At 54.6% G+C, this 27491-nt stretch overlaps 1 protein-coding gene across 1 annotated transcript; it reads left to right on the top strand.

The window, feature by feature from the left end:
- Window positions 1-909: 909 nt before the first annotated feature.
- Window positions 910-27240, top strand: LOC142906664 (uncharacterized; the record flags this gene model as incomplete). The annotated part of the gene is made up of 9 exons (XM_076054940.1): window positions 910-2319; window positions 5606-5831; window positions 6977-7051; window positions 7888-7955; window positions 9661-9849; window positions 12642-12784; window positions 15692-15827; window positions 21739-21825; window positions 24272-27240. Coding segments are annotated over 9 exons (2379 nt in total), but the record flags the coding sequence as incomplete, so codon positions are not given.
- Between the last annotated feature and the right edge of the window lie 251 nt (window positions 27241-27491).

The raw sequence follows: 27491 nt of genomic DNA, 5'->3' as shown, positions 1-27491 counted from the left end.
CAACCACACACTCACCAACTCACTCAGCCGCACACTGATACAACCACACACTCACCAACTCACTCAGCCACACACTGACACAACCACACACTCACTAACTCACTCAGCCACACACTGACACAACCACACACTCACTAACTCACTCAGCCACACACTGACACAACCACACACTCACCAGCTCACTCAGCCACACACTGACACAACCACACACTCACCAACTCACTCAGCCACACACTGACACAACCATAATCGCTCAACCACACACTCACCAGCTCACTCAGCCACACACTGACACAACCACACACTCACTAACTCACTCACCCACACACTGACACAACCACACACTCACTAACTCACTCAGCCACACACTGACACAACCACACACTCACTAACTCACTCAGCCACACACTGACACAACCACACACTCACTAACTCACTCAGCCACACACTGACACAACCACACACTCACTAACTCACTCAGCCACACACTGACACAACCACACAATCGCTCAACCACACACTCACCAGCTCACTCAGCCACACACTGACACAACCACACACTCACCAACTCACTTAACCAGCCACTCATTCACTCAACCACTCACTCACTTAACTAGTCACTCACCCACTCACTCACCCACTTAACAAGCCACTTCCTCACTCAACCACTCACTCACTCACTCACCCACCTACTCACCCGCTCATTCACTTGACCAGGCATTCACTCAACCACTCACTCACCCGCCCACTTAACCAGCCACTCCCTCGCTCAACCAACCACTCATTTACCCACTCGCTTATGCGACCACTCACTCACTTAACTAGCCACTCACTCACCCACTCACTCAAACATTCACTCACTCGACCACTCACTCAACCATTTAACTAGCCACTTAACCACACTCTTACTCAACCACTCCCTCACTTATCCAGCCACTTACCCAACCACTCACTCAACCACTCACTCAACTAGCGACTCATTGTCTCTCTCTCCGTGTGTCTCTCACTCCCTGTGTCTCACTCCCCGTGTCTCTCTCCCCGTGTCTCTCTCTCTCCCTTCATGTGTCTCTTTCTCTCTTTCCCCATGTCTCTTTCTCCCCGTGTCTCTCTCTCTCCGTGTGTCTCTCATTCCCTGTGTCTCACTCCCGGTGTCTCCCCGTGTCTCTCTCTCTCTCGCAGTGTCTCTCTCCCCGTGTGTCTCTCTCTCCCCGTGTCTCCCCGTGTCTCCCCGTGTCTCTCTCTCCCCGTGTCTCCCCGTGTGTCTCTCTCTCCCCGTGTCTCCCCGTGTCTCTCTCTCCCCGTGTCTCTCTCGCCGTGTCTCTCTCTCTCCGTGTGTGTCTCATTCCCTGTGTCTCACTCCCGGTGTCTCCCCGTGTCTCTCTCTCTCTCTCGCAGTGTTTCTCTCCCCGTGTGTCTCTCTCTCCCCGTGTCTCCCCGTGTCCCCCCGTGTCTCTCTCTCCCCGTGTCTCCCCGTGTGTCTCTCTCTCCCCGTGTCTCCCCGTGTCTCCCCGTGTCTCTCTCTCCCCGTGTCTCTCTCGCCGTGTCTCTCTCTCTCCGTGTGTCTCTCATTCCCTGTGTCTCACTCCCGGTGTCTCCCCGTGTCTCTCTCTCTCGCAGTGTCTCTCTCCCCCGTGTGTCTCTCTCTCCCCGTGTCTCCCCGTGTCTCCCCGTGTCTCCCCGTGTCTCTCTCTCCCCGTGTCTCCCTGTGTGTCTCTCGCAGTGTCTCTCTCCCCGTGTGTCTCTCTCTCCCCGTGTCTCCCCGTGTCCCCCCGTGTCTCTCTCTCCCCGTGTCTCCCCGTGTCTCCCCGTGTCTCTCTCTCCCCGTGTCTCCCCGTGTCTCTCTCTCTCTCGCAGTGTCTCTCTCCCCGTGTGTCTCTCTCTCCCCGTGTCTCCCCGTGTCTCTCTCTCCCCGTGTCTCCCCGTGTCTCCCCGTGTCTCTCTCTCCCCGTGTCTCCCCGTGTCTCCCTGTGTCTCTCTCCCCCCGTGTCTCCCCGTGTCTCTCTCTCCCCGTGTCTCCCCGTGTTTCTCTCTCTCGCAGTGTCTCTCTCCCCGTGTGTCTCTCTCTCCCCGTGTCTCCCCGTGTCTCCCCGTGTCTCTCTCTCCCCGTGTCTCCCCGTGTCTCCCCGTGTCTCTCTCTCCCCGTGTCTCCCCGTGTGTCTCTCTCAGTACGTTCTGAAGCCCACCTTCACGCGTGCCCACATCGCGTCGCTGAGTGTCCAGGCGCGTCTCTCCCGCGCCTACGACGGTGCCACTTACCTGCCGGGCATCGTGGGGCTCAACAACATCAAGGCCAACGACTACGCTAACGCCGTGCTGCAGGTGGGCTCACAACAACAACAGCAACAAACACAACAACAAACACAACAACAACAAAAACAACAACAACAAACACAACAACAACAACAAACACAATAACTACAACAAACACAACAACAAACACAACAACAACAGCAACAATATCCACACCATGGTGCTACAAGTGAGCTGTGTGTGTGTGTTGAACTTCTTTCACACCCTACGTAGCCAACCATGCTAAGCTGTGGGTCTATGTGTGGGTCTCTATGGGTCTCTGGGTGTCTCTATGTGGGTCTCTGTGGGTCTATGGGTGTCTCTTTGTGGGTCTCTATGGGTCTATGGGTGTCTCTATGTGGGTCTCTATGGGTCTATGGGTGTCTCTATGTGGGTCTCTATGGGTGTATGTGTGGGTCTCTATGGGTCTATGGGTGTCTCTGTGGGTCTCTATGGGTCTATGGGTGTCTCTATGTGGGTCTCTATGGGTCTATGGGTGTCTCTATGGGTCTATGTGTGTCTCTATAGGTGTCTCTATGGGTCTCTGGGTGTCTCTATGTGGGTCTCTATGGGTTTATGGGTGTCTCTATGTGGGTCTCTATGGGTCTATGGGTGTCTCTATGTGGGTCTCTATGGGTCTATGTGTGGGTCTCTATGGGTGTCTCTGTGGGTCTCTATGGGTCTATGGGTGTCTCTATGGGTGTCTCTATGTGGGTCTCTATGGGTCTATGGGTGTCTCTATGGGTCTATGTGTGTCTCTATAGGTGTCTCTATGGGTGTCTCTATGGGTCTCTGGGTGTCTCTGTGGGTGTCTCTATGGGGGTCTCTATGTGTGTCTCTATGGGTCTCTGGGTGTCTCTATGGGTGTCTCTGTGTGTGTCTCTGTGTGTCTCTATGGGTGTCTGGGTGTCTCTATGGGTGTCTCTATGGGTCTATGGGTGTCTTTATGGGGGGTCTCTATGGGTGTCTCTATGTGGGTCTCTATGGGTCTGTGGGTGTCTCTATGGGTCTCTATAGGTGTCTCTGTAGGTCTCTGTGGGTCTCTGTGGGTGTCTCTGTGGGTCTCTGTGGGTCTCTGTGAGTGTCTCTGTGGGTGTTTCTATAGGTGTCTCTGTAGGTCTCTGTGGGTGTCTCTGTGGGTCTCTGTGGGTCTCTGTGAGTGTCTCTGTGGGTGTCTCTGTGGGTGTCTCTGTGGGTCTCTGGGTGTCTCTGTGAGTGTCTCTGTGGGTGTCTCTGTAGGTCTCTGTGGGTCTCTGTGGGTGTCTCTGTGGGTCTCTGTGAGTGTCTCTGTGGGTGTCTCTGTGGGTGTCTCTGTGGGTCTCTGTGGGTGTCTCTGTGGGTGTCTCTGTAGGTCTCTGTGGGTGTCTCTGTGGGTGTCTCTGTGGGTCTCTGTGGGTCTCTGTGAGTGTCTCTGTGGGTGTCTCTGTGTGTGTCTCTCTGGGTGTCTCTGTGTGTGTCTCTGTGAGTGTCTTTGTGGGTGTCTCTGTGGGTGTCTCTGTGGGTCTCTGTGGGTGTCTCTGTGGGTCTCTCTGTGTGTCTCTGTGGGTCTCTCTGTGGGTTTCTCTGTGTGTGTCTGTGTGTGTCTCTGTGTGTGTCTCTGTGGGTGTCTCTGTGGGTCTCTGTGAGTGTCTCTGTGGGTGTCTCTGTGGGTGTCTCTGTGTGTGTCTCTGTGTGTGTCTCTGTGGGTGTCTCTGTGGGTCTCTGTGAGTGTCTCTGTGGGTGTCTCTGTGGGTCTCTGTGGGTGTCTCTGTGTGTGTCTTTGTGGGTGTCTCTGTGGGTGTCTCTGTGGGTCTCTGTGGGTGTCTCTGTGGGAGTCTCTGTGTGGGTCTCTGTGGGTGTCTCTGTGTGTGTCTCTGTGGGTGTCTCTGTGGGTCTCTGTGAGTGTCTCTGTGGGTGTCTCTGTGGGTCTCTGAGTGTCTCTGTGGGTGTCTCTGTGTGTGTCTCTGTGGGTGTCTCTGTGGGTGTCTCTGTGGGTCTCTGTGTGTGTCTCTGTGAGTGTCTCTGTGTGTGTCTCTGTGGGTGTCTCTGTGGGTGTCTCTTTGGGTGTCTCTGTGGGTGTCTCTGTGGGTCTCTGTGAGTGTCTTTGTGGGTGTCTCTGTGGGTGTCTCTGTGGGTCTCTGTGGGTGTCTCTGTGGGTCTCTCTGTGTGTCTCTGTGGTCTCTCTGTGTGTCTCTGTGGGTGTCTCTGTGGGTGTCTCTGTGGGTGTCTCTGTGGGTGTCTCTGTGTGTGTCTCTGTGTGTGTCTCTGTGGGTGTCTCTGTGGGTCTCTGTGAGTGTCTCTGTGGGTGTCTCTGTGGGTCTCTGTGAGTGTCTCTGTGGGTGTCTCTGTGGGTGTCTCTGTGGGTGTCTCTGTGAGTGTCTCTGTGGGTGTCTCTGTGGGTGTCTCTGGGTGTCTCTGTGGGCCTCTGTGGGTGTCTCTGTGGGTGTCTCTGTGGGTGTCTCTGTGGGTGTCTCTGTGGGTGTCTCTGTGAGTCTCTGTGGGTGTCTCTGTGTGGGTCTCTGTGTGGGTCTCTGTGGGTGTCTCTGGGTGTCTCTGTTGGTCTCTATAGGTGTCACCTGAAGAAGGGCTGCTTGCGTTGTGGCCGAAACGTCGTGAGGAATTTCATCGTCTTATTATTTTATTTTTTATTCTCGTTTCTCCGCGGTGGTGGTGACTTTACCGAAAGAACCAAAGAAGATGAATCCTTGCAGTCACGAAAGCTTTAAATGGAGATTTAGTCGCTACGTCTCGTCTGATGAGCTTGTTTCGCACCACACGTAGCCAACAAACTAAAACTCGCGAGAAGCAGAAGTGATATTCTTAGTTTTTTCGGTAAAGTCATAAATATATATGTTTATGCAAACCAACACAAATGAAGACGACCGTTTGAGTTATGGTCGAAACGTCGTGAGAATTTTTTTATTGTTTTATATATATTTTAAGATTATTTTGTTGTTTCCCTTCAACGTGACTTTACCGAAAAACCTAAGAATATGAATTACTGCAGTCACGAAAGCTTTAAATCAAAAGCAGAAGTGAGTTTGTCAGTCTCCCTAGCTCCATCTCCCTCCCTGTGTCTCTCTCTCACCGTGTCTCTCTCACCGTGTGTCTACCTCTCCCCGTGTCTCACTCCCCGTGTCTCTCCGTGGGTGTCTCTCCCTCCCCGTGTCTCTCTCTCCCCGTGTCTCTCTCTCTCTCTCCGTGTCTCTCCCCGTGTCTCTCTCTCCCCGTGTCTCTCTCTCCCCGTGTCTCTCTCCGTGTCTCTCTCCCCGTGTCTCTCCCCCCGTGTCTCTCTCTCCCCATGTCTCTCTCTCCCCGTCTCCGCCGCCCCCTGCAGGCTCTGTCTAACACCCCTCCGCTGAGGAACTACTTCCTGGAGGAGGGCAACTACCGAGGGATCCGCCGCCCCTCCGGGGACTCGTCCTTCCTGCTGGTCCGCCGCTTTGGCGAGTTGATGCGCAAGCTGTGGAACCCTCGGAACTTCAAGGCCCACGTCTCCCCCCACGAGATGCTGCAGGCCGTCGTGCTGGCCAGCCGCAGGCGCTTCCAGATCACGCAGCAGGGTGAGAGCACGTTCTTGGACTGCTGATGGCGCTGATGGGTCTCTGGGTTGGCGCTGGTGATGACGGTGCTGGTGGCACTGATGGCGCTGATGTTGATCGTGACGACGGTGATGGTGATGGTGCTGATGGCAGTGATGGCGCTGATGTTGATCGTGACGACGATGATGATGCTGCTGCTGCTGCTGATAGTGATGATGGTGATGATGGTGACGATGACAGTGATGGTGGTGATGACGATGATGATGGTGATGGTGGTGCTGATGACGCTGATGTTGATCGTGACGACGATGATGATGATGGTGCTAATAGTGAGGATGATGGTGGTGCTGATGGTGCTGATGGCGCTGATGTTGATCGTGACGACGATGATGATGCTGCTGCTGATAGTGATGATGATGATGGTGACGATGACAGTGATGGTGGTGATGATGGTGGTGATGACGATGATGATGGTGATGGTGGTGCTGATGATGCTGATGTTGATCGTGGCGACGATGATGATGATGGTGCTAATAGTGAGGATGATGATGGTGCTGATGGCGCTGATGTTGATCGTGACGACGATGATGATGATGGTGCTAATAGTGAGGATGATGATGGTGCTGATGGTGCTGATGACGGTGATGATGATGGCGCTGATGGCGCTGATGTTGATCGTGACGACGATGATGATGGTGCTGATGGTGCTGATGACGCTGATGACGCTGATGTTGATCGTGACGATGATGATGATGGTGCTGATGGTGCTGATGACGGTGATGTTGATCGTGACGATAATGATGATGATGGTGCTGATGACGGTGATGACGGTGGTGTTGATCGTGACGATGATGGTGCTGATGGTGCTGATGACGGTGATGTTGATCGTGACGATGATGATAATGATGATGACGGTGGTGGTGATCGTGACGATGATGATGCTGATGACGGTGATGTTGATCATGACGATGATGACGGTGGTGCTAATAGTGAGGTTGATGATGGTGCTGATGGTACTAATGATGCTGATGACGGTGGTGGTGGTGGTGGTGATGATGATGATGCTGATGACGGTGATGTTGATCGTGACAACGATGATGATGCTGCTGCTGATGATGATGATGCTGATGATGTTGTTGTTGGTAACGGTGATGCTGTGGGTTCAGGAGACCCAATTGATTTTCTCTCCTGGCTGCTGAATGCGCTGCACCTGGCACTGGGAGGGAGCAACAAGAAGATGTGTGAGTCCACCACTCTCCAACTTGTTCACCTACTCGCTCACCCACTCACCCACTCGCTCACCCACCCACTCACCCACTCACTCGCTCACTCACCCACTCGCTCGCTCACTCACTCTCCCACTCACTCACCCACTCATACACTCACTCACCCACTCGCTCACTCACCCACTCACCCACTCACTCGCTCACTCACCCACTCGCTCGCTCACTCACTCTCCCACTCACCCACTCGCTCACCCGCTCGCTCACCCGCTCGCTCACTCACTCGCTCGCTCACCCACTCACTCACTTCTTCACCCACTCGCTCACCTACTCGCTCACCTGCTCAGTCACCCACTCACTCACCCACTCAGTCACCCACTCACTCACCCACTCACCCACTCGGTCACCCACTCGGTCACCCACTCACTCACCCACTCACCCACTCGCTCACCCGCTCGCTCACTCACCCACTCACTCACCCACTCATTCACCCACTCACTCACTTCGTCACCCATTCGCTTACCCGCTCAGTCACTCGCCCACTCACCCGCTCACTCACCCGCTCGCTCGCTCACCCACTCGCTCACTCACCCGCTCTCTCTAACTGGCTCACTCACTTGCTCACCCACTCACTCATACTCACCTGCTCATTCACTTGCTCGCCCACGCATTCACCCGCTCAGTCACCCACACACTCACCCGCTCAGTCACCCAGTCACTCACTTGCTCAGCCACTCACTCGCTCACCCACTCACTCACCCACTCACCCACTCACTCACTCACCCACTCACTCACCCACTCGCCCACTCACCCACTCACCTACCCCTTCCTCATGCCCTTTATTGTTGTTGCAGCCATTATCACTCGCGTGTTCCAAGGCTCCATGCGAATCTACTCCAAGAAACTGCCTCACCACGATCTGGTGAGAGAGAGAGAGAGACACGGGGAGACAGAGACACGGGGAGACGAGACACACGGGGAGAGAGAGACACGGGGAGAGAGAGACAGGGGGAGAGAGAGACACGGGGAGAGAGAGACACGGGGAGAGAGAGACACGGGGAGAGAGAGACACGGGGAGAGAGACACAGGGAGAGAGACACGGGGGAGAGGGAGACACGGGGGAGAGGGAGACACGGGGGAGAGGGAGACACGGGGAGAGAGAGAAACACGGGGAAAAAGAGACACGGGGGGAGAGAGACACGGGGAGAGAGAGACACGGGGGGAGAGAGACACGGGGAGAGAGAGACACACGGGGAGAGAGAGACACGGGGGGAGAGAGACACGGGGAGAGAGAGACACGGGGAGAGAGAGACACGGGGAGAGAGAGAGAGACACGGGGAGAGAGAGACACACACGGGGAGAGAGAGACATGGGGAGAGAGAGACACGGGGGGAGAGAGACACACGGGGAGAGAGAGACACGGGGAGAGAGAGAGAGACACGGGGGGAGAGAGACACACGGGGAGAGAGAGACATGGGGAGAGAGAGACACGGGGGGAGAGAGACACGGGGAGAGAGAGACACGGGGGGAGAGAGACACGGGGAGAGAGAGACACGGGGAGAGAGAGACATGGGGAGAGAGAGACACGGGGGGAGAGAGACACGGGGAGAGAGAGACACGGGGGGAGAGAGACACGGGGAGAGAGAGACACGGGGAGAGAGAGACACGGGGAGAGAGAGACATGGGGAGAGAGACACGGGGAGAGAGAGACACGGGGAGAGAGACACAGGGAGAGAGACACGGGGGAGAGGGAGACACGGGGGAGAGGGAGACACGGGGGAGAGGGAGACACGGGGGAGAGGGAGACACGGGGAGAGAGAGAGACACGGGGAGAAAGAGACACGGGGGGAGAGAGACACACGGGGAGAGAGACACGGGGCGAGAGAGACACGGGGAGAGAGAGACACGGGGGGAGAGAGACACGGGGGGAGAGAGACACGGGGGGAGAGAGACACGGGGGGAGAGAGACACGGGGGGAGAGAGAGACACGGGGAGAGAGAGACACGGGGAGAGAGAGACACGGGGGGAGAGAGACACGGGGAGAGAGACACGGGGAGAGAGACACGGGGAGAGAGACACGGGGAGAGAGAGACACACGGGGAGAGAGAGAGACACACGGGGAGAGAGAGACATGGGGAGAGAGAGACACGGGGAGAGAGAGACACACGGGGAGAGAGAGACATGGGGAGAGAGACACGGGGGGAGAGAGACACACGGGGAGAGAGACACGGGGAGGAGAGAGACACGGGGAGAGAGAGACACGGGGGGAGAGAGACACGGGGGGAGAGAGACACGGGGGGAGAGAGACACGGGGGGAGAGAGACACGGGGGGAGAGAGACACGGGGGGAGAGAGACACGGGGGGAGAGAGACACGGGGGGAGAGAGACACGGGGAGAGAGACACACGGGGAGAGAGACACACGGGGAGAGAGACACGGGTCAGAGGGAGAGAAGTGACCTGGCCATTGTGAACCATGTCCTCTCCCACCATCTCACCTCCCTCCCTCACCTCCCCATCATCATCGTCGTCATCATCATCATCGTCGTCATCGTCGTCATCATTGTCGTCATCATTGTCGTCATCGTCGTCATCATCGTCGTCATCATCATCATCGTCATGACGTCAGAGCGTGGAGGAGAAGGAACAGCTGTGCGTGCAGGAGGAGTACCGGGAGACGGTGAGCGAGTCGCCGTTTCTCTACCTCACGCTCGACCTGCCCTCCGCTCCGCTCTACAAGGACGAGGTGGAGCAGAACATCATCCCTCAAGTGCCCCTCTTCAGCATCCTGGGCAAGTTCAACGGCGTCAGCGAGAAGGTGAGGGAGGAGTTGGCGGGTGGCAGGGGGGGAGAGAGACACGGGGGGAGAGAGAGAGACACGGGGAGAGAGAGAGAGACGCGGGGAGAGAGACACGGGGTGAGAGAGAGAGACACGTGGGGAGAGAGACACGGGGAGAGAGAGACACGGGGAGAGAGAGAGAGACGCGGGGAGAGAGACACGGGGTGAGAGAGAGAGACACGTGGGGAGAGAGAGAGACACGTGGGGAGAGAGAGAGACACGTGGAGAGAGAGACACGGAGAGAGAGACACGGAGAGAGAGACGTGGAGAGAGAGACACGGAGAGAGAGACACGGAGAGAGAGACACGGAGAGAGAGAGAGAGACACGGGGAGAGAGAGAGACACGGGGAGAGAGAGAGACACGGGGAGAGAGAGACATGGGGAGAGAGAGAGACACGTGGGGAGAGAGAGAGACACGTGGGGAGAGAGAGAGACACGTGGGGAGAGAGAGAGACACGTGGAGAGAGAGACACGGAGAGAGAGACACGGAGAGAGAGACACGGAGAGAGAGACACGGAGAGAGAGAGAGAGACACGGGGAGAGAGAGAGACACGGGGAGAGAGAGAGACACGGGGAGAGAGAGAGACACGGAGAGAGAGAGACACGGGGAGAGAGAGAGACACACGGGGAGAGAGAGAGAGACACGGGGAGAGAGAGACACGTGGAGAGAGAGACACGGGGAGAGAGAAACGTGGAGAGAGAGACACGGGGAGAGAGAGACACGGGGAGAGAGAGACACGTGGAGAGAGAGACACGTGGGGAGAGAGAGAGACACAGAGAGAGAGAGAGACACGGGGAGAGACAGACACGGGGAGAGAGAGAGACACGGGGAGAGAGAGAGACACGTGCAGAGAGAGACACGGGGGGAGAGAGACACGGGGGGAGAGAGACACGGGGGGAGAGAGACACGGGGAGAGAGACACGGGGGGAGAGAGACACGGGGAGAGAGAGAGACACGGGGAGAGAGAGAGAGAAACACGGGGTGAGAGAGAGAGACACGTGGGGAGAGAGAGAGACACGTGGGGAGAGAGAGAGACACGTGGAGAGAGAGACACGGGGAGAGAGACACAGAGAGAGAGAGAGACACGGAGAGAGAGAGACACGGGGAGAGAGAGAGACACGGGGAGAGAGAGAGAGACACAGGGAGAGAGAGAGACACGGGGAGAGAGACACGGGGAGACAGAGACACGGGGAGACAGAGACACGGGGAGACAGAGAGACACGGGGAGAGAGAGAGAGACACGGGGAGAGAGACACGGGGAGACAGAGACACGGGGAGACAGAGACACGGGGAGACAGAGACACGGGGAGACAGAGACACGGGGTGACAGAGACATGGGGACAGAGACACGGGGAGAGAGAGACACGGGGAGAGAGACACGGGCAGGTCATCGCCGCCAGCGTCAGCAGTGGAGGCGATTTCGATACGAAACTCACAAAGTCACCGGCTACGCAAATTAAAACAAAACGCTGCAGATCCACTCGCTGTGGCGCTAAGAAGCACAGCACGAGAGACAAGTCACGTGGTGGTGGTGGTGGGGGTGGTGGTGGTGGTGGGGGTGGTGGTGGGGGTGGGGGTGGTGGTGGGGGTGGTGGTGGTGGGGGTGGTGGTGGTGGGGGTGGTGGTGGGGGTGGGGGTGGTGGTGGGGGTGGTGGTGGTGGTGGTGATGGAGGCGGTGGTGGTGGGGGTGGTGGGGGTGGTGGTGGTGGTGGGGGTGGTGGTGGGGGTGGGGGTGGTGGTGGGGGTGGTGGTGGTGGGGGTGGTGGTGGTGGGGGTGGTGGTGGGGGTGGGGGTGGTGGTGGGGGTGGTGGTGGTGGTGGTGATGGAGGCGGTGGTGGTGGGGGTGGTGGGGGTGGTGGTGGTGGTGGGGGTGGTGGTGGGGGTGGGGGTGGTGGTGGGGGTGGTGGTGGTGGTGGTGGGGGTGGTGGTGGTGGTGGGGGTGGTGGTGGTGGTGGTGGTGGGGGTGGGGGTGGTGGTGGTGGGGGTGGTGGTGGGGGTGGGGGTGGCGGTGGTGGCGGTGGTGGAGGTGGTGGCGGTGGTGGCGGTGGTTGCGGTGGTGGTGGAGGTGGTTGTGGAGGTGGTGGAGGTGGTGGTGGTGATGGAGGTGGTGGTGGTGGTTGTGGTGGTGGTGGAGGTTGTGGTGGTGGTTGTGGAGGTGGTGGAGGTGGTGGTGGTGGTGGTGGTGGTGATGGAGGCGGTGGTGGTGGTGGTGGAGGTGGTGGTGGTGATGGAGGCGGTGGTGGTTGTGGTGGTGGTGGAGGTTGTGGTGGTGGTTGTGGAGGTGGTGGAGGTGGTGGTGGTGGTGGTGGTGGTGGTGATGGAGGCGGTGGTGGTGGTGGTGGTGGTGGAGGTGGTGGCGGTTGTGGCGGTGGTGGCGGTGATGGCGGTGGTGGTTGTGGTGGTGGTGGCGGTGGTGGTTGTGGAGGCGGTGGCGGTGGTGGTGGAGGCGGTGGTTGTGGAGGTGGAGGTGGTGGTTGTGGTGGTGGTGGTGGAGGTTGTGGAGGTGGTGGTGGTGGTGGTGGAGGTGGTTGTGGTCATCGCGTGCCACGCTGACGAGCGAGAGAGGGACAGAGACCGATGGAGCGAGAAATCTCTTGTTGCATCTTTCATTTAAAAACGCTCCGGGGCGGAGGGGTGTGGGGGGTTTAACAATAACAACATGATGAACGCAGCCAAGTGCCGACCACACCGAGCATCTTCCTGTTCCTCTGATCATCTCTCCCTCTCCCCTTGTCTCTCACCGCCCCCGCCCACCGCTGTCCCCGCCAAGGAGTACAAGACTTACAAGGAGAACTTTCTCAAGAGGTTTCAGATCACCCGCCTGCCGCCATTCCTCATCTTCTACATCAAGCGCTTCACCAAGAACAACTTCTTTGTGGAGAAGAACCCCACCATCGTCAACTTCCCCATCACGTGCGTCGCCCGCTCGCTCGCTCGCTCGCTTAACCCGCTCACTCACTCGCCCACTCGCTCGCTCACCCGCTCACTCGCTCGCTCACCCGCTCACTCACTCGCCCGCTCATTCGCTCACCCGCTCACTCGCTCGGTCACCCGCTCACTCGCTCGCTCACCCGCTCATTCGCTCGCTCACTCACTCGCTCACTCACTCGCCCAGTCACTCGCTCACCCGCTCACTCATTCGCCCGCTCATTCGCTCACCCACTCATTCGCTCACCCGCTCACCCACTCATTCGCTCACCCGCTCACCCACTCACTCGCTCGCTCACCCGCTCACTCACTCGCTCATTCGCTTGCTCATTCGCTCGTCCACCCGCTCAGCCATCCGATCAATCATTCACTCACCCACTCGCTCACCCGCTCATTTGCTCACTCACTCGCCCACTCACTCGCTCACCCGCTCATTTGCTCACTCGCCCACCCGCTCGCCCGCCCGATCACCCGTCCGCTCGTTCGCTCACTCGTCCACTCACCCCCTCGCTCACCCGCCCGCTCGCTCACCCGCTCGCTCGCTCACTTATTCACTCACCCTGTCCTTCGCCCGCTCGCTCATTCACCTACTTGCTCACCCGCCCACTCGTTCACTCGCTCATTCACTCACCCATTCGCTCGCCCGCCCGCTCGTTCACTCACTCGTCCACCCGCCCGCTTGCTCACCCGCCCGCTCACTCACTCGTTCGCTGGCTCACTCACCTACTCGCTCGCTCACCCGCTCGACCACTTACTCCTGCACCTAACTCGCTCATGATGCCACATAGACCCACTCGCTCACCCGCTAACTCACCCACTGTGCTCACCGACTCACTCATGCAGTCAATCACCTACTCACTCACTCACTCACCTACTCATACACTCACTCACCCACTCACTCACTCACCCACTAACTCATACACTCACTCATACACTCACTCACTCATACACTCACTCACCCACTCACTCACTCACCCACTAACTCATACACTCACTCATACACTCACTCACTCACTCATACACTCACTCACTCATAAACTCACTCACTCATACACTCAGTCACTCACTCATACACTCACTCACCCACCCACTCACTCACCCACTAACTCATACACTCATACACTCACTCACTCACTCATACACTCACTCACTCACTCATACACTCACTCACTCACTCACCCACTCAGTCACTCACCCACTAACTCATACACTCAATCATACACACACTCACTCACTCATACACTCACTCACTCAGTCACTCACCCACCCACTCACTCACCCACTAACTCATACACTCACTCACCCACCCACTCACTCACTCACCCACTAACCCATACACTCACTCATACACTCACTCACTCATACACTCACTCACTCATACACTCACTCACTCATACACTCACTCACCCACTCAGTCACTCACCCACTAACTCATACACTCACTCATACACACACTCACTCATACACTCACTCACCCACCCACTCACTCACTCACCCACTAACTCATACACTCACTCATGCACTCACTCACCCACCCACTCACTCACTCACCCACTAACTCACTCACTCATACACTCACCCACTCACTCACTAAGTAGTTGATCACCAACTCACTTTCTCTCTAACCCACTCACCGAAACTTTCACCTTCTCGGTCGATCACTCGGTCACTCACCCATTCATCCATTTCACTCGTTGGTCAACTGCTCGCTCACTGGTCCACTCGCCCAGTTACCCATTCACTCACCTACTCAGCCGTTCATTCACTGGTGCAATCACCCATTCACGGTGAGTGAGCGAGTGGGTGAGTGAGCGTTGAGTGAGCGAATGAGTGAGTGAATGAGTGAGTGCATGAGTGAGCGTGTGAGTGGGTGAGTGGGTGAGTGAGTGTGTGAGTGAATGACTGAGCATGTGAGTGAGTGACTGTGTGAGTGTGAGTGAATGAGTTAGCGTGTGAGTGAGTGAATGAGTGTGTGAGTGAGTGAATGAGTGAGCATGTGAGTGAGTGAATGAGTGAGTGAGTGAATGAGCGTGTGAGTGAGTGAATGAGTGAGTCAGTGAATGAGCGTGTGAGTGAGTGAATGGGTAAGCATGTGAGTGAGTGAATGAGTGTGTGAGTGAATGAGTGAGTGAGTGAGCGTGTGAGTGAATGAGTGAGTGAATGAGTGAGCATCTGAATGAGTGAATTAGTGTGAGTGAATGAGCGTTTGAGTGAGTGGGCGAGCAAGTGAGTGAGTGGGTGAGCGAGTGAGTGGGTGTGTGAGTGAGTGAGTGAATGAGTGAGCATGTGAGTGTGAGTGAGTGAGTGAGCGTGTGAGTGAGTGAGTGAGCGTGTGAGTGAGTGGGTGGGTGAGCGAGTCAGTGAGTGAGTGTGTGTGAGTGAGTGAGTGTATGAGTGAGTGAGTGTGTGACTGAGTGTATGAGTGAGTGTATGAGTGAGTGAGTGTGTGAGTGAGTGTGAGTGAGTGTATGAGTGAGTGAGTGTATGAGTGTATGAGTGAGTGAGTGTATGAGTGTATGAGTGAGTGAGTGTGTGAGTGAGTGAGTGTGTGAGTGAGTGAGTGAGAGTGTATGAGTGAGTGTATGAGTGAGTGAGTGTATGAGTGTATGAGTGAGTGTGTGAGTGAGTGTATGAGTGAGTGTGTCAGTGAGTGTGTGAGTGAGTGTGTGAGTGAGTGAGTGAGTGTGTGAGTGTATGAGTGTATGTGTGAGTGAGTGTGTGAGTGTATGAGTGAGTGTGTGAGTGTATGAGTGAGTGAGTGTATGAGGGAGTGAGTGTATGTGTGAGTGAGTGTGTGAGTGAGTGTGTGTGTGAGTGAGTGTGTGAGTAAGTGTGTGAGTAAGTGTGTGAGTGAGTGTGTGAGTGAGTGAGCGACGCACTGACCGATCACAGGAACGTGGATCTGCGTGAGTATCTGTCGGAGGAGGTGCAGGCCCAGCACGCCCACACAACGTACGACCTCATCGCCAACATCGTCCATGACGGACGACCAGGGGAGGGCAACTACCGGGTTCACATCCAGCACCACGTACGTCACACACACACTCACTTAAACACTTACTTACACACTCACACACACACTCACTTACACACTCAGTCACTCACACACACTCACACTCACTTACACACTCACACACTCAGTCACTCACACACTCACTCACACACTCAGTCACTCACACACTCAGTCACTCACACACTCAACAACAACAACAACCGCCATTCGCCACTAAGTGGCGGTGACGTCACCACAACGTGTGTGCCAGGCTATGTGCACCCTGAGGCCACGTGAAGTGTCGAACGCCTGCTGGCAGGAGGTCACGGGGCAGACCCAGGTGCCACGGGTCGACTGAATGAGATGACTGGCTGATGCACAACCTGTGCCCCCTTCTGTGCCAACCTGCTGTGCTTTAGCCACCCGGCGCTCCGCTCGTTGTTGTGAGCGTCGCTCCTCCGCCCTCCGTTGTTGTTGGAGAGCGACTACCTCCAACTGCCCAGTAGCATCCTTCACAAGCCTCCTCCACAGAGGCCGATCTTGACACCGCTGGTACCAGTCATCGGCAAGTCCACTCAGCTCCACGTCCTCCTGTACCACATCACTCCATCTCTTCTCTAGCCCGTGCCGCGCCTGCTTAGCCCCCTCAATCCGGCCGAACAAAAGCTGTTTCGGCATGCGGTGGCTGGGCATGCGGGCTACATGACCCAGCCATCGCAGCCTTGCCCGCCGGAGGAGCTCACCGATGGGACCTTGCCCAGATCTTTCAAGGATTTGTGAGCTCCTCACACAATCCCGTCTGGTTAAACCCAGGATGGATCGTAGGCAGGCCAGCCTAAATGTTTCTAACCGGCGAAGATGTTCCATTGGGGGGGTCCACGTTTCGCAAGCGTAGAGAAGTGAGGGAATGACCGTGGCCAAGAAGACCCGAAGCTTAGTGCGGAGCGACAGACCAGGTAGCTTCCACACAGCGTTACGCAACCGATGAAAATATATTGCCGCTCGACTGATTCGGAGTGAGACCTCTGCTGTTAAACTGGAGCCAGTCATAAGCACACTGCCCAGGTATGGGAAACTCTCCACTCTCTCCACAACTGCCCCATCACCGATTGGGAGTTGTGGGGGTGGAGTGTCCGATGGTACAAAATACCCAGGCAGGTGCTTAGTTTTGGTGGGGCTGATGGTAAGGCCCCATCTCTTAGTTGCACGCTCCAGTCTCAGCAGCAGCGTCTCCAACTCCTCCTCTGAATGAGCAGCTATTACCAAATCATCGGCATACATAACATGGTTGAGCAATAGGGAGCCATCCCTTGACCGCACCCGGGCATCGATTAGCCTCCCATTATATCTGTACCATATGGAGATTCCCCCGGTACAGCTATTGAAGGCTTCACGAACTACGTGGTCAAAATAGATGTTAAATAATGTGGGAGCCAGAGGACATCCCTGTCGCACCCCAAGGTGTACAGGGAATGGCTCTGACTCCCGGCCACGTAGTTTTACCCGGGCCCGCTCACCATCATGAAGGTCCTTAATGATCGTGAGCAGAGGGTCAGGTACTCCAAAAGCACGAAGAACGACCCAGAGCCCAGGCCTACTGATGGTATCATAGGCCTTGACCAGGTCAATACAGCAGAGATGTAGGTCTTGTTGGAATTCCCTACACCTCTGCTGTAGCAGACGGACAGAAAATATGGCATCTGTGCAGGACCGCCCTTTCCTGAAACCGCATTGGGGCTCCGCAAGCCTCTCCTCAGCGTGCCTGGCAAGGCGATGCTGAATAATCCTTGCCAGGACCTTTCCCGGCACACTGAGGAGTGAGATGCCCCTGTAGTTGTTACAGTCTGTGCGGTCCCCCTTCTTAAAAAGGGGGACCACCAGGGCATCCTTCCAATCCTGCGGAACCCGTCCAGTGGTCCAGACTGTTGTTATGATGTCATATAGGGCAGTTTGTGCACAAACGCCACCCTCCCTCAGCATTTCGCTTGGGAGACCATCTCTGCCCGCTGCCTTTCCTGGTCTCAGACTCCGGATCGCCTTCAGTACTTCCTCAACAGATGGCACCTCAGCCAGCCACTCACAGGGGGTGACTTCTTCCAATATTTGAGGCACCGCAGCCTCAGCAGGGTCATCCTCACTTTGTGCCACGATGTTTTCCTGGCTGAGGGATTTTCCCTCCCCCAGGACCTCACAGAAATGCTCAGCAAATCTGCAAACCTGTTCCTGGGGGTCGGAGATTGGATCACCGTTTTTTCCCCTAATGATGGTAATAGGTGTGGCGCTGCAGGTTACTTTTTTGATGGAGTTAAATAGAGATTTGTGATCACGGGCCACTGAGGCAGACTCCATCTCCTCGGCAACCCGCGACCACCACTCATCCTTGCAGCGCCTCACGGCTCTCCGAACCTCTGAGCGAAGGCTGCGGTAAGCCTCATTCTCTGATGTGGGATTCTGTAGCCGATGACAGTGAGCCTGTCGCTTTTTCTCAACCATCCTAAACACCTCCTCTGTCAGCCAAGGTCTCTGGGGAGGTCTGGACCGCGTACCTAAAGCAGCCATTGCAGCTGCATGAGTCACAGTCCTAAACCTCGCCCATTTACCCTCGACATCAGGAGGAGTCGGGGACGATGCCAATCCCACCCGCAAGCGATGATGAAATTCTCGCTTGCAACTTTCATCAGATAACTGAGACCAGGCCACTTTAGGTCGGAATGGAGTCCTGGGTGTACACCCACCACCGGAGCGGAAGAATGGCAGGCGCATCTTACAGATGACAAGTCGATGGTCAGAGGGCAGATCAGCTCCACGGTAGGTCCTGGTCTCAAGGACATGGGCTCGCATCCGCTGGTCTGTCACTATGTAGTCCAGCAGATGTTCTTGCTTGGACCCGGCATGCATCCATGATGTTGTGTGGATGTGCCGATGCCAGAACAGCGTGTTGGTAATTACAAGCCCATGGGCTGCACAAAAATCTAGCTGCCTCTTACCGTTGTTATTGAGCTGATCTGGCCCATGCCCTCCAATCACTCCAGACCAGGTGCCAGTATCATGACCAACTCGGGCATTGAAGTCACTCGACATGATGACTCTATCCCGAGGGGCCACTTTAGCCAGCACCTGTGACAGGAGGTCATAGTAGTCATCTGACTCATCGGCTTTGCCTGCATCCCTCCACGGATGTTCATCTTCGGTGGGGGCATAAGTAACCATGACCACCATTCCTCGCCTCCGGTTGATGGGAAGGCGAGCCCAAAGTAGCCTGGGGCTTACAGCTTCCCACACCTCACCGCCACGCTCCCACGCCCCCTTCATTCTTTTGTTCAAAAGAAGAGCCACACCCTGTTGTTTGGCAGTCTGCTGCCCCGAGTAGAGGACTGTCCACCCCTCATGGTGGCAGGAGCCAGAGGCGATCCACCGGACCTCCTGAATACCGCATAGATCCATGCGGTACCGGTCCAGCTCCCGACAGAGGAGTGGCAGCCTCTCCTCCGCAGTGAGCGTTCGAACATTCCACGTGGCCACCCGTAGTGGCTTTTCGTTGTTTCTGGAGTAGCCCCGAGGGTAGGTATTCAATCTATTGGCTCCGCCAATTGTGGTTTGGCCAGGAGACGTCATAGACGCCTGGCCCCCCGGGGCCTCCGGCACAAGCTTATTAGTTACATATTTCAGTTTAACTCGTGGTTTTGTGGTAATTAATTGAAGGTGGAGGGGTTACCAGCCCCTCGCACCCGTCCAGAGCCCCCGTTTAGCCCCTGTGGTGGACACATATGCCATGAGGGGAGGAGCCAATCAAAATTGGATCTCCCCCCACAGCACTGTCCACGACAGAGTTGCCCGTCCGGCACCGCGAGGAGGTAGGGGGTTGTTTTGCCGGATACACTCACACACACACTCAGTCACTCACACACTTACACACTCACACACTCACTCACACACACACTCACTCGCTCACTCACACGCTCAATCATTCACTCACTCACTCACTTGCTCGCCCACCCACCCACTCACACGCTCACTCACTCATTCACTTACACACTCATTCACTCACTCGCTCTCTCACACACTCACTCGCTCACTCATACACTCACACACCCACTCAGTCACTCACATACTCACACACTCACTCATTCACTCACACACTCATATACTCACACACTCACTCACTCACACACTCACTCGCTCACTCACACACTCGCTCACTCACTCACTCGCTACTTAGTCACTCACACACTCACTCACTCACTCGCTACTCACTCTCACACACTCGCACACTTACACACACGCACACTGTGTGTGTATCTGTGTGTGTATCTCTGTGTGTGTCTCTGCGTGTGTATCTCTGTGTGTATATCTCTGTGTATATCTCACTGTGTATCTCTCACTCTGTATCTCTCTGTGTGTATCTCTGTGTGTGGATCTCTCACTGTGTATCTCTCTATGTGTATCTGTGTATCTCTGTGTGTATATCTCTGTGTGTGTATCTGTGTGTGTATCTCTCCGTGTGTATCTCTGTATCTCTGTGTGCATCTCTCTGTGTGTATCTCTGTGTGTGTGTATCGCTGTATGTATATCTATGTGTGTATATCTCTGCGTGTATATCTCTTTGTGTCTGCGTGTATATCTCTGCGTGTGTGTCTGTGTGTGTATCTCTGTGTGTCTCTGTGTGTATCTCTATATCTCTGTGTGTATCTGTGTATCTCTGTGTGTATCTGTATATCTATGTGTGTATCTGTGTGTATCTCTGTGTATATCTCTGTGTATCTCTGTGTGTATCTCTGTATATCTCTGTAGATCTCTGTGTGTATCTCTGTGTGTATCTCTGTGTATCTCTGTGTGCATCTCTGTATATCTCTGTGTGTATCTCTGTGTGTATCTCTGTGTGTATCTCTGTGTATCTGTGTATCTCTGCGTGTGTATCTCTGTGTATCTCTGTGTGTGTATCTGTGTATCTCTGTGTATCTCTGTGTGTATCTCTGTGTGTGTATCTCTGTGTGTATCTCTGTGTGTGTATCTCAGTGTGTATCTCTGTGTATATCTCTGTGTATATCTCTGTATATATCTCTATATATCTCTGTATATATCTCTATGTGTATCTCTGTGTGTATCTCTGTGTATATCTCTGTTTGTATCTCTGTATCTCTGTGTGTATCTCTGTGTGTATCTCCGTATATATCTCCGTGTGTGTATCTTTGTATATCTGTGTGTGTATCTCTGCGTGTGTATCTCTGTGTGTATCTGTGTGTATCTCTGTGTGTATCTGTATATATCTATGTGTGTATCTCTGTGTGTATCTGTGTATATCTCTGTGTGTGTATCTCTGTGTGTATCTGTATATATCTGTGTGTATCTCTGTGTATATCTCTGTGTGTATCTCTGTATATCTCTGTGTATCTGTGTATCTCTGTGTGTATCTCTGTGTATATCTCTGTATATCTGTGTGTATCTGTATGTGTCTCTGTATATCTCTGTATAAATCTGTGTGTATCTCTGTGTGTATCTGTAAATATCTCTGTATATATCTCTGTGTGTATCTCTGCGTGTGTGTATCTCTGTGTATCTCTGTATATATCTCTGTGTGTATCTCTGTGTGTATCTCTGTGTATCTCTGTATATATCTCTGTATATATCTCTGTGTGTGTATCTCTGTGTGTATCTGTGTGTATCTGTGTGTATCTCTGTGTATCTCTGTATATATCTGTATATATCTCTGTGTGTGTATCTGCGTGTATCTCTGTGTGTGTATCTCTGTATATATCTCTGCGTTTGTATCTCTGTATGTATCTCTGTGTGTATCTCTGTGTATCTCTGTGTGTATCTGTGTGTATCTCTGTGTATCTCTGTATATCTCTGTGTGTATCTGTGTGTATCTGTATATATCTCTGTATATATCTCTGTAAATATCTCTGTGTGTGTATCACTGTGTGTATCTCTGCGTGTGTGCGCGTAGGGAGCTGGCAAGTGGTACGAGTTGCAGGATCTGCACGTGTCTGACATCCTGCCACAGATGATCACGCTGTCGGAAGCGTACATACAGGTGACGCGCACACAGACAAAGATCCCCCAGGTAGCCTTGGCATGCTGTGTAGGGGCAGGTGCTGTGAGTAGTAGCGAGTAGCAGTGTCTACGTACATACAGGTGACGCGCACACAGACAAAGGTCCCCCAGGTAGCCTTGGCATGCTGTAGGGGCAGCCTCTTGGCAGGCTGTAGGGGCAAGTGCTGTGAGTAGTAGCGAGTAGCAGTGTCTATGTACTACACACACCACACACAGACAAAGGTCCCCCGTGTAGCCTCTATCAGTCTGTAGGGGCAAGTGCTGTGAGTAGCAAGTAGCAGTGTCTATGTACATACAGGTGATGCGCACACAGACAAAGATCCCCCAGGTAGCCTTGGCATGCTGTGTAGGGGCAGGTGCTGTGAGTAGTAGCGAGTAGCAGTGTCTACGTACATACAGGTGACGCGCACACAGACAAAGGTCCCCCAGGTAGCCTTGGCATGCTGTAGGGGCAGCCTCTTGGCAGGCTGTAGGGGCAAGTGCTGTGAGTAGTAGCGAGTAGCAGTGTCTATGTACTACACACACCACACACAGACAAAGGTCCCCCGTGTAGCCTCTTGGCAGGCTGTAGGGGCAAGTGCTGTGAGTAGCAAGTAGCAGTGTCTATGTACATACAGGTGACGCGCACACGGACAAAGGTCCCCCAGGTAGCCTTGACATGCTGTAGGGGCAAGTGCTGTGAGTAGTAGCGAGTAGCAGTGTCTATGTACTACACACACCACACAGACAAAGGTCCCCCAGGTAGCCTTGACATGCTGTAGGGGCAAGTGCTGTGAGTAGCGAGTAGCAGTGTCTATGTACTACACACACCACACAGACAAAGATCCCCCAGGTAGCTTGTTGGCAGGCTGTAGGGGCAAGTGCTGTGGATAGCGAGTAGCAGTGTCTATGTACTACACACACCACACAGACAGAGGTCCCCCAGGTAGCCTTGACATGCTGTAGGGGCAAGTGCTGTGAGTAGTGAGTAGCAGTGTCTATGTACTACACACACCACACAGACAAAGATCCCCCAGGTAGCCTTGACATGCTGTAGGGGCAAGTGCTGTGAGTAGTGAGTAGCAGTGTCTATGTACTACACACACCACACAGACAAAGGTCCCCCAGGTAGCCTTGACATGCTGTAGGGGCAAGTGCTGTGAGTAGCGAGTAGCAGTGTCTATGTACTACACACACCACACAGACAAAGCTACCCCGTGTAGCCTTAACAGTCTGTAGGGGCAAGTGCTGTGAGTAGCGAGTAGCAGTGTCTATGTACTACACACACCACACAGACAAAGATCCCCCAGGTAGCCTCTAGCAGACTGTAGGGGCAAGTGCTGTGGATAGCGAGTAGCAGTGTCTATGTACTGCACACACCACAGAGACTCACAGATTGGCACGGGTGGCTACGTACGGTGCGACAGACGTTGAACACGCATAACGTCATGTCTGTGATTGTCTTCTCAGATCTGGCATGGAGACCCACAGAGACCCATAGACACCCAGACCCACAGAGACACCCACAGAGACACCCACAGAGACCCATAGACACCCAGACCCACAGAGACACCAACAGAGACACCCAGACCCACAGAGACCCACAGAGACACCCACAGAGACACCCAGACCCACAGAGACACCCACAGAGACCCACAGAGACACCCACAGAGACACCCACAGAGACACCCACAGAGACACCCACAGAGACACCCACAGAGACACACACAGAGACACCCACAGAGACACCCACAGACACACCCACAGAGACACCCACACAGACACCCACAGAGACACCCACAGAGACACCCACAGAGACACCCGCAGAGACACCCGCAGAGACACCCGCAGAGACACCCACAGAGACCCACAGAGACACCCACAGAGACACCCACAGAGACACCCACAGAGACACTCACAGAGACACCCACAGAGATACCCACAGAGACACCCACAGAGACACCCACAGAGACACCCACAGAGACCCATAGACACCCACAGAGACACCCACAGAGACACCCACAGAGACACACACAGAGACACACAGAGACACCCACAGAGACACCCACAGAGACACCCACAGAGACACCCACAGAGACACACACAGAGACACCCACAGAGACACACAGAGACACCCACAGAGACACACACAGAGACACCCACAGAGACACCCACAGAGACACCCACAGAGACACCCACAGAGACACCCACAGAGACACCCACAGAGACACACACAGAGACACACACAGAGACACACACAGAGACACACACACAGAGACACCCACAGAGACACACACAGAGACACCCACAGACACCCACAGACACCCACAGAGACACCCACAGAGACACCCACAGAGACACACACAGAGACACACACAGAGACACACACAGAGACACACACAGAGACACACCCACGTGTAACGTCATGTCTGTGATTGTCTTCTCAGATCTGGCAGAGACGTGAAGAGAGCACGGAGAGTGGAGGAGCCTAAAGGGACTCACTCATTCATTCACTCATTCACTCATTCATTCACTCATTCACTCACTCATTCACTCATTCACTCATTCACTCACTCATTCACTCACTCATTCACTCACTCACTCATTCACTCATTCATTTACTCACTCATTCACTCACTCATTCACTCACACACGCATTCACTCACTCATTCACTCATTCATTCACTCACTCATTCACCCACACACTCACTCACACACTCATTCACTCACTGACTCATTCACTCACTCACTGACTAACTCACACACTCACTCATTCACTCACTCACTGACTCACTCATTCACTCACTCACCCACTCACTCACTCATTCACTCACCCACTCACTGACTCACTCACTCACTCACTGACTCACTCACTCACCCATTCACCCACTCACTGACGCACTCATTCACTCACTCACACACTCACTCACTCATTCACTGACTCACTCACTCACTGACTCACCCACTCACTCACACACTCACTGACTCACTCATTCACTCACTCACTGACTCACTCATTCACCCACTCACTGACTCACTCACCCACTCACTCACTGACTCACTCATTCACTCACTCACTGACTCACTCACTCATTCACTCACTCTCACCCATTCACCCACTCACACACTCATTCACTCACTCACTGACTCACTCATTCACTCACACACTCACTCACTCATTCACTCACTCACTGACTTACTCACTGACTCACTCACTCATTCACTGACTCACTCACTAACTCACTCACCCACTCACTCACACACTCACCCACTCACTCACCCACTCACTCACACACTCACTCACTGACTCACTCACTGACTCACTCACCCACTCACTCACACACTCACTGATTCACTCAATGAGGCACTCACTGACTCACTCACACACTCACTCACTGACTCACCCACTGACTCACTCACACACTCACTCACTGACTGACTCACCCACTCACTCACCCACTGACTCACTCACCCACTCACTCACACACTCACCCACTCACTCACCCACTGACTCACTCACACGCTCGCTCACTCACCCACACACTCGCTCAAGCGCTCACTCGCTCGTTCACTCACTCACTGATTCACCCACTCGCTTGCTCACTCACTGACTCACTCGCTCACTTACTCACTCACCCACTTACTCACTCACTCACCCACTTACTCACTCACTCACCCTCTCACTCACTGACTCAGCCACTCACCCGCTCACTCAATCACTCACACACTCGCTCATACACTCACCAGCTCACTCACGCACTCGCCCACCCATTCACTCACACACTCGCTCACCCACTCACTCACCCACTGACTCACCCACTCATTCACCCACCCACTCACTCACTCACCCACCCACTCACCCACTCATTCACCCACTCACTCTCACACTCACCCACTCACTCACACACTCACACTCACTCACACACTCACACACACACTCACACACACTCTCATACTCACTCACACGCTCACTCTATCACTCACACTCTCACACACCCATCCACACACTCACCCACTCACTTACCCACTCATCCACTCACTCTAAAACTCTCACACATTCCATCACGTACAAAGTTCCCCCCTATAGCCTTAACAGAATGTCGGGGCAAGTGCTGTTATCGAACAGGCGTACGCACACACAACAACAGCCCTCACCACGACACTTGTGCCAGGCTATGTGCACCTTGAGGCCACGTGAAGTGTCGAACGCCCGCTGGCAGGAGGTCACGGGGCAGACCCAGCAGGTGCCACGGGTCGACTGACTGAGATGACTGGCTGATGCACCACCTGTGCCCCCTACTGTGCCAACCTGCTGTGCTTTAGCCACCCGGCGCTCCGCTCATTGTTCTGAGCGTCGCTCCTCCGCCCTCCGTTGTTGTTGGAGGGCGACTGCCTCCAACTGCCCAGTAGCGTCCTTCACGAGCCTCCTCCACAGAGGCCGATCTTGACACCGCTGGTACCAGTCATCGGCAAGTCCTCTCACTGACTCACTCACTGACTCACTCACTGACACACACTCATTCACTAACTCACTCACTGACTCGCCCACACACTCGCTCACACACTCGCTCACTCACTCACCCACTCATTCACCCACTCGCTGACTCACTGACACACACTCATTCACTCACTCATTCACTGACTCACCCACTCACACACTCGCTCACTCACCCACTCACTGACTCACTCATTCACTCACCCACTCACTCACTGACTCACTCATTCACTCACCCACTCACTGACTCACTCAACCACTCACCCATTCACTGACGCACTCATTCACTCACACTCACCCATTCACTCACTCATTCACTCGCTGACTCACTGGCTCACTCGCCAACTCACACTTCATTTGAGGCTGAGTCGACCTAGGGGATGCCCGAGGACAGGTCCCAGATAAGCGCCCTGTGAAGGCTACCGGGGCTGTGGCCCAGCCGTCTTTGTCTCACCCAGACTACTACTACACACCGCTAGGCAGCAGCAGCAGGTAGCTGCAGTTGAGGCCGGGTCGACCTAGGGGAGGCCCAGCACCGATTGGGATGACCGTCACTGCTGGTAGTGGTGATGGTGGTGGTGGTGCTGCTGGTGGTGGTGCCGCTGGTGGTGGTGGTGGTGATGCTGGTGGTGATGATGTTGGTGGTGGTGGTGGTGATGGTGGTGGTGCTGGTAATGGTGGTGGTGATGGTGGTGCTGCTGCTGCTTGTGGTGGTGCTGGTAATGGTGGTGGTGATGGTGGTGGTGGTGATGGTGGTGGTGCTGCTGGTGGTGGTGGTGCTGCTGGTGGTGGTGATGGTGGTGCTGGCCATGAGTGAGGATCGAGCTCCCGTACCCTGCGATTCTCCGGTCTACCGTCCTGACGTCGTTCCTGTAGTTCTGTAAAGGATCTCGCACCAATAAAAGAGGCAGTGAATATCAATAGGTGTCACCTGGTCACAGTGAATCTCAATGGGTGTCACCTGGTCACAGTGAATATCAATGGGTGTCACCTGGTCACAGTGAATCTCAATGGGTGTCACCTGGTCACAGTGAATATCAATGGGTGTCACCTGGTCACAGTGAATATCAATGGGTGTCACCTGGTCACAAGGTGAATCTCAATGGGTGTCACCTGGTTACACAGTGAATCTCAATGGGTGTCACCTGGACATACAGAGTGAATCTCAATGG

The sequence above is a fragment of the Petromyzon marinus genome, chromosome 68 (genome assembly GCF_048934315.1).
Source record: "Petromyzon marinus isolate PM22_M1 ecotype Great Lakes invasive population chromosome 68, UKy_Petmar_22M1.pri1.0, whole genome shotgun sequence".
Taxonomy (NCBI): domain Eukaryota; kingdom Metazoa; phylum Chordata; class Hyperoartia; order Petromyzontiformes; family Petromyzontidae; genus Petromyzon; species Petromyzon marinus.
This window is presented reverse-complemented; position numbering and strand designations above follow the sequence as displayed.